The 12,140-nt window shown below is 37.2% G+C and overlaps 1 protein-coding gene across 1 annotated transcript in view; it reads right to left on the bottom strand.

Moving 5' to 3' along the window:
• The window catches only part of net (atonal bHLH transcription factor 8-like protein net), a 40,795-nt gene extending 28,865 nt beyond the window's left edge, over positions 1 to 11,930 (bottom strand). The window contains exon 1 of the mRNA XM_089239844.1: positions 10,314 to 11,930. Coding sequence (XP_089095970.1) covers positions 10,314 to 11,429 — 1,116 coding nt within the window. The 5' untranslated portion in view covers positions 11,430 to 11,930. The remainder of the gene's footprint in view (positions 1 to 10,313) is intronic.
• Positions 11,931 to 12,140: the final 210 nt, after the last annotated feature.

Genomic DNA, 12,140 nt, shown 5'->3' with positions numbered 1-12,140 from the left:
TGTTCATTTCAGATCCTCCCTCAATCACCCAATGCGAGTACATAGTAAGTATGTACAGTATTTCTGTCTTCATTGGGCATATTTCACAGTGGATGTTGCGTCTTGAAAAAGCATGTGCTTTTGTTGTTGTTGGTACCCCGCCACCAAACAGTTGTAATTTCGGCTATGATAAGGACTAGTAAAAGAAAAAGCTTATGAGTTCTCGCACCTTACAACTCGCAGGTGGTTTTTCAAGCGCAGCGGGAATTCGTCTCTACGGCGCCGACTTGCTTTGAGACCTTCGATCTTGACCTTCCCTGTGCTTCAATGTTCTTACTGCTGGTCTTCGTTGACTTCTAGCGGGGCCTCCCTCGCTCTCTTCCATCCCTCCATCTCTCGACAAGTGCCATCGTTTTCTTAGGGACCCTATACAAATCCCAAAGTGCCATCTCTGTAGTAAAATACTCGAATTAAGATGCTAATAACCGGTGAGAAGGGCGTAAAATGGGGATACTATATACGAAACACTCTAATGAACGACGATGAACGAACACATCATCATCATAAGGAAGGGAAGCAAAAATGTCATTAAAATTTCACAACTCACGTTTGCGAGTAAGAAAAATGAGAATTTTTTTTTTTTCTCAGCCATTTTCCTGCTTATGACGATGCGTTAATGCGCAACAATTTACGAAGGTTAAACATCTGGCTCTTTTTCGAATTAACGTCATTATCACGGAAGTACTCTATCGTCTCGTTTTCTTTTATTTTACAAATATGAAATTGGATGTTAATAAATTAATATTTCAATATGAAAGTTTGAAAATAAAATTACGTGTATAAAATTTCTTAATCAATCGAATTAGAACCAGGAAAACATCTAAATCCCATTGTTGCGTGAATTGACATCCGATAACATTATTAAACTGCATTAAAAACCTACTCGTCACGAGAGAAGCGTGTCTTTTTAGAGATTTCAAAAACGAAACTTTGAGTATGGAATCTGGATTGAGACGTGATTTGCATTCGTCTAAATCAGTGACTCCCAAATGGTGTGTTACGGATTTTCAGGGTTCCATGAGATTTTTGGGGAAATGAAATTTTGGGGATGAAATTCATTGGTGCGTTATAGGTCACAAATACATTGAATTTCGGAAGAAATTTAATTTTTATTCCACGTGTCACCCTTTTCCCGGTAGGACAAAGGTTTTTCCAAAAGCCTGTGGGTTGCTTAGACTCAATCACTTCATTGAAATTGCATTGTAAAAGAGCCGTGATTCCCAACCAGGGTGTCGCTACCGGACAGAGGTGTCACAAGTTATTGAAAATTCCTAATAATGATAAAAACTTGCAAATTTGGGAATCCCTAGTGTAAATGAAATGTATACAGAAGTATCTCGAGTTACGAGAGCTTTGACTTGCGAGTAATCCAACATACAAACAAAACTATTTGCTAAAAATGTTTTAACTTTACGACTTACAAGCTTCAAACGTGTATTAAAAAAGCTTGGGTGGTTTTTGTGCTGCTTATGCATTATATTTGTTTTGTAAGTGAAGCTACTGTTATTCTATATATCTATGGCCTAGGGAGAAAACTTCGTATCTCAATTTTTTCCGAAAATAAGGTTTCTGTTTGTCTACGGAAAATAGAGACCTCCTTTCTCATCAACCAGACAAAGCACATCATCACTAATGAACGTATCACCACGTATCGCTAAAATTGAAAACCTCGTAGTTCTTACCAGTAGTTGCAATAGTATGCATATACACATTTTTGCTTCTTCTGAGGATTTTCCATAGTTTTAAACGGTAAAGTTAACTTCACGACATGAGGAATATTCAGAAACTAATTATAATCGTAACTGGAGATACCACTGTGCATGAAGAATGCCGCGAATCAAAACCGAAACTAACGACGAGATCCATATAAATACAACATTTTAAACTTACGGTTATCAATTTCATCGAAAGCCTAACTGCGATTTTGAAATTTCTTGAAATTTTTCAGAATAAAAAATTTACGTCTCGATTTTTCTGAAAATTCCAATCCAAAAAAATAAAATCGATGGAAATCGTTGGAGTTGCCGATGCGATTTTTGATATTTATTGTAATTTGTGGATGAGTCCCTTTCCAAGAATGGAAAAACCACTGGCTCCAGACTTGGCTCACCCAACTTGCACGCCATCATCGCCTTGGGACGGAGGATGCCCCTCATCACTCCACCCCGAAATGCTTCGGCTTCCAAGCAAAGCACTTCAAGTTTAGATTATCACCCCCTATAGTCAGCAACGTTGCACCATCTTTTTTCTTATTCTTTTAATCTGTTTGAATGTTGCTTGGCCCTCCCTCCTCTTTCATCTCACTAATATTTATTATGCCAAACAATTTCTTACTTTTCTTCTTCCACATTTTAATTATTTGTTTATTTCATTGGCCAGCGACGAGCTGTCGGAAGCTGATAGACAACTTGTAAATAATGTTCGGCTTCAACATAAATAGAAGATTAATATCCACGATAAGGATCATCCATTCAGTTTTTAACTCCACTCTATCGTGTTGGAGATGGGGGTATAAAATATTGCGGAATAGTCTGCAATCAGGAAACATCAAAATGGACCTCCGGATTAGTGCGCCCACTCTATCCACAGTTCTCCTACTTCCATCTTCAAGGGTCAAGTTTAATGTCAAGCACTCGATGATATGCCATTCATTATAAAGGATGGTGATGAATTCTTTAAGACATAAAGACTACAGGAAGATTCATGCTCAGTGAAACGCGTATGAATGATCACGCTCGTTCTAGCCTAAATAATTCATAACAGTATCACCAACAGGTGATACCTGAGGTCCTGGGATTTGCCAGGTACCTTTCTGTTGTGTGTTCATTTGAACGCTTCTCAGAATCACTGCTGTGACTTTTGCAAATCAATGTTACTAAATTCTGTCATTAGTTGAGCCCAGCCTTGCAAATTTTCAGGTTATATACAGGGTGATCCAAAAGTCACGCAAATCGTTGTAAACTATTTTATTTTTTAAATGCTACAAAAAATGAAACAACGAAACAACATTCATGGATGCAAAAACAACATTCTATTCGAAATGTCACAACTTATGTTCAAAATGTGAGCCTCTTTTGTATATACAAGCGCGAATTCTTTTCTCCAGGTTTGTGGCTACTTTTCTTGGGGCTTTTCACTCTCTGACCATTGTTTTTGAATTTGAACATAAAAATTTTCGATCCATCAAATTCTGGTGTTTTGACTACTGTATTAACATATCCTGTTGAATTAAACCAGACTTCATTTGTGAAGAACACAAGTTTTTCAATGTCATTTTCATCAATGAATGATGTTATAGCCATCGACAAAAACGTAAAAAATGTTTAATTTGATAAGGAGCTTCAATTCCTGAACAACACGAACACGATAATCGCTAAGCTGAAACTTTTTCAGGGCTCTGTGTGTGAGCGGACTCATATAAAAAATCTATCTGTGATGCCAGCTTTCCTTCACTTTTTGAAAGTCATTTCAAAATTTTGTTTTCTGGTTAGTGCATTTCTTGCTGGTCGAGTAGAGACGGACGCCCACTTCTTTTCCGGTCTCCAACATTTTCAGTTTCTCGATACCTAGACAATAATTAGAAGATTGTTGCCGTGTTGGATTGCAAAAACATTAGAAAATTAATTATTCAATGCCTATATAACGGCTTCAAATAAATGAGTTGAAAAATATTGCTCGATCATAAATATTTTTTCTCTTGGGAAAAACCATCTTGACTACACAGTAAACTAAAAGCTACTGAGAATAATCGGTGAGCACGGAAAATGAAAAAAAAAAACGAATTTTCAGTTCAAACAGTGTAGTACTGCCCCCCATTTATAAAAAAAATCATTTACAATCAGTAGAATTTTTAAAATTAAATATTTCGTAATGTGTTATTTGACTTTTGGATCACTATGCCTTTGGTCACGATGACACTGTATTGCAAAAAAATAGATTTAACCTAATCTTGATTTGGCCGAGACAGTCCTGATTTCAAGCGTCCGTCTCGGTCTTTTATTAACGCATTTATATTACTTGAAATTTCAAGGTTTCATGGTTTAATTTTGAGAAATCGATGTTGTCGTAGTTTGAACCTGAGAATTTCAAAAATGTCCCGGTTTGAGCATAAAAAATTGTGGTAAACCCATAAAGAAAAAATGACCGCTGATAACTCCCATAAGAATTAAAGAAATCTGATGCGTGGCTTAAAAGAGAATTTTAAATTTTTTTACAATCATTGCATTTGGGAGGCTCAAAGTGGCTTGTTAATCTCTTATGTTGTGATTCCTAAAAAAAATGGAATTTGCGAAGAGTCCAAGAAGAGAATTGAATTATTCGTGGGTTTGATATCATTTCGTACACCTGGTGGTGTTCATTCATGATTTCAAGATCACGTTGTCTGATGGTACTTCTAATGACACTCACGAAACTCCAGTCTAATATTTCCGTTAGAGACAACATTAGTATGATGGGGGAATACCCGATACAACACCTGAGGAGTTTCTTCTATTTTTTTTTATATGTAAACACTAGACGTGCTGAGATTCTTAAGCATGCATCGTTCGGTAGGTAACAGTCCTCAAGAGTCGAGAGAAAAACTCCCTCATGTCCTCTTTCCATCAAAATCTTACTATATTATCAACGAGTGGGAGAAGCTAGAATGAATAAAAAAAAAAGCGAGCAACACTAAAATCTCGTGCCGGTAAACGGATGTCGACCACTAAGAAAAAAAAAACATTGGAGAGTACACACAAATCGTTGTACATCATTCATATAGGACTTGGCCTGACCCAGCTTTTAGACAAGACTTTGTGGCTGCTGCTGGATATTGGTCGGGTATGTGTAAGGTTGGGGTGGTTCACATAACGACGACCTTTGACGCGTATACCTATTCTTTTACATTCGCTCTCCTCCTCTCCAGAGAAATACATGTATTCTCTTTCTTCTTTAACATCTAGAACCTGTTGCACACCTGAGAATTGGACACCTGTGGATCCTCTTCTTCTTGTTGTTGTTACTGTAGCAGCAACTTTCTTTTTTTCAGGGAGGAGAACTCACATTTGTCAGTTGAGAGAAAAAAATTATTTTTTACGGCTGCTTTTTTTATATTTTTATGTATTATACCAAAAGAAAAAAGGTGACTTGAGGTGCTCATGAATGTGGACGTTTATTATCATTATTACTACTATTGTATGACGGAATTTCTTTTCCTTTTTTTTAGAATAAGTTTTCTAATGTCTCACTGTTGGAGGTATGATCAATTCTTTTGCCTTTCGCGTAACTTTGATATAAAAAAACTATTCGACAATGAATTTACACTCTGAAGAATTCTCTCTTATTTTCAAGGTATGCAGCATACATGATCAACACATGACCCGCGGGCCAAAAGTGGTGCTCGGAGTCATTTGATCTGGCCCGCAACCTCAAACGTAATTTTTAAAAATTAACTAAGTGGCACTTTTCCAGATCACTTAAGTGACACCTACGGTGCAGTTCCACATTACTTGTGTGGTCTGTGACATAATCTCAGATCACTTAAGTGACATGCGGCACAGTTACAGATCAGTCAAGCGACCCACCGCGCACTTACAGATAAGTTAAGTAACTTGCAGTGTTGTTCCAGATCACTTAATTAAGCGACCCGCGACACGTTTTTCAATCAATGAAGTGTCTTGCACTATCCTAATGGTTGAACATCCTTGGTATACAGTAAAACATCTCTAAGAAGGCCACTGTTCGTTCATCTGAAAACCGGCCTTATAAAGAGTTGGTGAAAAAATCATAAGTCTAAGAATATTATGGTAACAAATAATTTATATGGTAATTCTGCACACAGCAGAGGAAAAAGTAATCAATAAATTGTCTTTTAGCAATGAAATAAAATTGATATCGGAAACGCTTGGCTTGGATCTGATTGAACCATGAACACCCATGAGAATCTTCACGAACTCTATATCCTATATAGACATTCAATCTTCATCTCAGTTAGATATTTTAAGCAATTGTTTGGAAAAAACATTTCTGATAAATTGTCCTATTACTAGAAAACTTCTCCCATATTCTCTTATTTTGGGTGTCATTATTGACTTTAGCTGCCTTTTAAATTTTTGAATCACTTGATACAGCGTTTCTTCAGCAGATTAAAGATAATTTTTGAGCTATACAATTAATTAATAGCCCGAATTCCCTTCTCCTTTGTCTGCCGAGCAAGTGTGAAGTCAGGTCTAAACCATGGGATGAAACTATCTCCTTCATGCTCCCAACATGCAGAAGGAGGGCTTCTAGGCTGGGAGCTTTGGCGAGCCCCTAAGTCAGACTTTCACGGGTCCTTCTATCGTTAATTTATAGCATGAAAAACGAAAAAAATTATGGTAATTGTCTCCGGCCCCGGGGCTGGAGCTCTGTCAGCCCCACGATTGTGGGTGCCCATGATCTTCTTTAACCAAAAAATGGCTTCCAAGGGAGGAAGCCGGATACAATCACCCTTCAGAGAGGTTTTACTGTAGTCCTTTGAATAATCTTTACTAAGAAAAAGCACAAATTCTACGGGTGGGGGTTGCGAATTTTTAGCGATTTTCTTCACACTATGAGTATTTGATCATATTTTTGGGATGGGAAAATAATAATAGCGACAAATTTAACGGTAGCATTTGTAGATAACTATGAAAGAAATTATGGAGAAGTTTATGACGACTGCCACACAATGTTATCGACCTCAATGAAAAGCAAGAAACACCTTTCTAATGAGAATTTTTGGAAAAGGAAACAACAAATAACGAATTAAATTTGCATTTGCTCGAATGGATCAACGACCAAGTGCACTACATGAATATTAATGACCTCGTAGATGATTCGGGATCGTTCACTATCCATCATCTCAACAATACGTGATCTCGCACCAGCCGAAAAAAAAACAAAAACATTTTATTATTATTATTATTTCGCAAAGATGGGAAAAAATTTTAAGAAAACGAGAAAATCGAAATGTACGCTAATCAAAAAGGGAAAGAAAAATCGGTTTTTCTGTCATTAATTTAGAAATTTCAGATTGATGGAGAGTAGAAGTCAAGAATAATAATTCGCATATACATGTATACGCGTTCGTGCACCAAACCTTGGCAAAAATGATTTCATTTATGAATCTAAAAAGAATAATAGAAAAAACGTGGGTGAAATATAAGACTGGATGTAGTCATATTTACAAAAGAATCCTTCTTTGCTATCGAAACCGGTCGAACTACGAATTCGTAAAGAATAATTGTGTTCGTTTTTTTCTTCTTGAAACCAAAAGAAAAAAAAAAAAAGACGTCAATGACGTCATTATTTTTCCTTAACTTTCACCAAAAAGACGAAATAGGGTTTTACCTCTTCACAACAACACACCTGGTGAAAAAAGAAAGAAGCGGCAAATGTGTCTTTTCAGAAACACACCTGCGAAAACACGTGCTGAATCACCAGTCCGAGCAAGAATTCGCTTTCTATATACGTACGTACACATCATGTTTTCTTTCGTTTTTTTCATGGAATGTTGTGTATTGTACCGATCTCATCATACGGATATTAGAAGGGTTGATTTGATTGACGCCATGACATGCAACAATGCAAAAGAAGAGTTCTTTTTGGACGATTGTAAATAAAAATGTTTAGTCGGTAAAAGATCTTAACCGTTTGAGCGGAATCGACGAGATATCTCGCCTCCTTAAAAGCCTCTTATTTGAGCATTGATAAGCCCAGATATTTTGTAAAGCTGATTTCTCAATGAAACCCTCTTCCATATACTACTTACTTTGCACCTAGTGAAAATCTGAAAAATGCCTACTTCATTAAAAAATATATGGCATCTTAAAGTGATTTCTACAGTGCCGCAGAAAGGGTTAAGAACTAATTTTCACACGATTTCAGGACACACAAGAAAGTACTGCACTACGATACTGTATTTACAGTTACATTCAAGGTCGTCGTCGTCCCCGAAGTGTGAGAAAATGACTGAAAAGAGGAAAAAGATGGTCAAATACATTGTACTATGGCTTTGCTCCCCCCAAAATGCAAGTGGTCCCCCTATGAACGAAATATCTGGCTACGGGCATGGTGACATCAATACGAAGGAAATCAATACTGGGGGGCAATAACACACATCAAGCTATCCATCAAATATTTGAAATCATTAAGAAAATGCTATTCAAGAATATCAGACCTTTTAAAACGAATTTAATCAAACTTCAATTTCATACAAAGTTAAAATTCGAGTTAACATCATTCGATGGATATTTTATTATTTTGACAATTCGCATCAGTATATTGATCGTATATTTATAAATTATGGCCGTGGGGGGATGCTTTCACAAAAATTTCTAGACTGGGCTCAAAAGGCTCCCAAGTCACCATATTTATATTATTTGTCATCAAATGAGGTTTTTTTTTAAGTTTTTGGTTTTTTCGGCTTTTGATGATTGCTAATGGACTTGTCTACGATATTCGAGAACCATGTTTTTTTATGCTAGTGATTACCCGTTACATTATGAAAATTATACACATCAACTAAACAATTTAGAGCATAGTATTCCAAACTTTTCATTACCATCATTACCAAAATTGATGAATATTAAAATTTGTATTCGGTATTTGAAAACAGAAAATAAATAAGGTAGCATCGAAAATAAAAAACCGTTCTCAAACTTCAGATCATTATGATTCCACCATCAAAACATTTTTCCCAGCGAAATTAAGCAGATTAATTGATAATCTTTAGCAAAAAATTATAATTTTTTGAAATTTCATACCGTTTCAAATAGAAAATTTACAGAGGCGTTAAGCAGCCGCAGGGGAAAACGTTTTAAGGACGGTTGGTTGGGAAAATTAACAAACTAGCTGAGATTAGGGCTTGGCGAATCCCAGGTGGCAGCTTACCATGGAGACTAAAAAAATTGTTATTGGTGCCTGATGTGGTTACTAAATTAGTCAGGGCACAAAATTTTTTAAAATCATATCATTATATCTATTACATGAAAATGCAGTAATATTATATATTAACACTTTCATGTTAATATATAATATCTATATTAATATGAAAGGGAATGTCCTAGAAAAATTGAAAGAAATATCATTTTCGGGCATGTTTTTCCCTGAAAAAAATGTTTTTTGACTCCTAAGAAATTTTTCTGACGCCTAGATTTTTTGCGATTTGTTATGCCCTGGCTAAAATAGAAAGATAAAACTAACTCACAAACAGATGGAAAGAAAGGTAAAACGAATATATATATATATATATATATATATATGAATTTCACACTGATTGCTTTTAAATAAATGTTTGATGCGATAAATACATCGATGGATGCGATTCACTATAATGATTAGTTGTGAGTTGTTGTAACTATTAATTAATTGTATTAATTATTAACGTTTTAACGGCCAATATTCTCCAATTGGGAACATCAGTTTTATCAATTATAAAAAGAGATGTTTTTTCATGAAAGAAAGCACTTCATTTTTTTTTAATGTGAGATTCCACAATTTTACAAAACAAAAATTTCAACCATTTCAACACATTTTTATGTTATCAATTTAATTTTTTTAAATTACCTATTTTTAAGGAATAATATATATATATATATATATATATATATATATATATATATATACATTTTTTTAAATTTTAATGTTGTTTCTATGGACATGGGCAAGTCCAGAAAACGTACAGAAATTTTTTTTTCATGAATTTTTTGATTGATATGTCTAAACTGATGGATGTGAAGGGGAAATAGAAGAAAAAAATTGTCAAAATCATAATCTGAATTCGGCCAGTAAAAAGTTGACTATTTGGAAATAAAACTAACCACATGGACAGAGGCGCACCGGGAACGGTGCGCGCCCGGGGCCCCGGCTTCTAAAGGGCCAAAAAAAACCCAAACTTAACACTTTTTTCCAATTTAAGGGGCCCAATTTTGTTTTGCGCCTGGGGCCTCGACTGACTTTCATCCGCCACTGCACATGGGTAAAAATTATGCCGAAATTAATAACGTAAACTTCAGAGAGAGACATACTACTTACTACAGTAAAATCCGTCTGAACGGACACCAGACGCGGTCACCCCTCTTTTACGGCCAAATAATAATTTTCCCTTGACTAATAAAAGTATGCATTTCAAACCCCTGATTAACGGTCATTCTTCTTTTACGGGAGAATTTTTTTCGTCCCACCGGTGTCCGCAAAAGAGAGGTTTTGCTGTATATATAGACTTTGTTTGTGAAAATTTAAGTGTTTGAAATGATGAAAAAAAATTAGCCACTTACTTTAGTGCGACGTCGAGATTTTCCTTCGGCTTGTATTGTCCTTGTACACTGTTCAACGCATTCTGATAAAGATGGTTTATTCTGTTCTTGACTATAGTCCTGATCGTTTAAACATCCCAATGCGACAATGTATGCACTGGCTATCCTCAAGATGGCCAGTTTCGATAATTTTTGGTTATGGGCATAGGCTGGAACGGCACGTCTCAAGCTCTCGAATGCAGCGCTGATAGTATGCACCCTTGTCCTTTCTCTAGCATTGGCCTCGATCCTTCGTTGCCGGCTCATACTCTTATAGTTTCGGGGTCTTCCTCCGGTTCTCATCCGATCATATAGTCCAACAACGGATCCTTCGTCCGGTTGTTGCTGGTCGTTGTCTTGAGAGGGACGTTCGTAAAAACTACTCGATGGAAGTATCTTCGTTGATGAGGACGACGACGACGGTGAAGATGACCCAGAAGATGAAGAAGCGCAAGAGACCGAAGAACTCACGGATCCTCTCGAGCTTCCCAATATGCTGCTAGGTACTACTAACAACTCGTTGTGCGTTTTCATATTTAGCATCTCCAAATTCGTCGGCGTTATTGCACTGGGCACGGTTGATCCTCTTTTTCGTATCACAGACTGTCTGTGGGTGGGACCGGGAATCAGAGGTTTCGTGAAATCTAACGGCAGTTCCTCGTCCTCGACAACTACCGGTGATGGCTTGATCGCGACTTTTTTCGAACGTCGTTTTCTCGGTGGTTCTGGATCAACCAGGCAACCACTATCACCGCTGCTAGGTCTCTCTCCTTCGTCGAAGGCATCGTCCAGTTCACTACCACTTTGGCTACCGCATTCGACCATATCCACGGTGTCGTTCTCTTCGTCAGTGTCCCAGCGGAAACGTTTCATTTGAAGAACATCTTTACGACGTTTCGGTTCCGACGATTTCCTCTTGTTGCGCCTGCTTTCTGGAAGACACAGGTTTAAAGCTTCTTGTTCGACCGTTTTCTTAGTCTGAGGTCTGAGATCTACACCACTGTCGTCACTGAAGGCATCGCTCTCTTGAGCATACCCACCGACTGCGCTATTCCCTGTCGCAATCACTGCGGCACGGGCTTTAAAGCCCGTAGCCATAGTCACCTGTTATACACCCGACAAATTCGAACAATATGTCTGCATCAGCGATACGAGTCCGTCAGTAAAACCAATGAAAGATCCGACAACAATCCAGTTATTCGAAGGGATCTATACTATTGTTTTTTTTCTTCCTGAACAAGATACCTATGTTTCAACTGGGGAGACTAAAATGCATCGTTATCAAATGATAGGGCTGATTTTGCAGAGAATATGAATCTCGAGTTTGTGTTGATTTTTCCATGCCACTCTCTCACAAGGGAAATAAAAAAATGTAAATAAAAGCTAATAGATAATCGTGGTGTTTTAATTACCCAATAGCCAACTAAGCAACTCGGCGATTCCAAACAGCTGCTGCGCTGCGGTAAATCACGAACATACTACGAGAAGGACGTGATGAAATCCTGGTGCGGATGGATTCAATCGCAACACACACACACGCACGAACCAGGGCACGCGACTCTCTCACTGATGCTACTTAACTGCTTTCTGCTGATGCTGGAAGACAACACACAATCTCTACATCCAAAATCCTCTCTCTCTCTCTCCCGTCCGTTTTGTCGCCAACATTGCTTTCCCCAGGGTAGAAAACGCGCCAACCGTCTCTTTTTTCTCGTGATTTCGGTTTATCAGCTAACTATAAACAAGGATTTGTGTTGCCGCTTCACTATCAATAAAATCCGTAAATAAAAATAAATCTAATTATTACGG

This window comes from Pholcus phalangioides, unplaced genomic scaffold (genome assembly GCF_987345545.1).
Source record: "Pholcus phalangioides strain wild (caught in Gottingen) unplaced genomic scaffold, Ppha-v1.0 ptg000011l_1, whole genome shotgun sequence".
Classification (NCBI taxonomy): Eukaryota; Metazoa; Arthropoda; class Arachnida; order Araneae; family Pholcidae; genus Pholcus; species Pholcus phalangioides.
The sequence above is the reverse complement of the archived record's forward strand: the minus strand, read 5'-3'. Positions and strand labels throughout refer to the sequence as shown.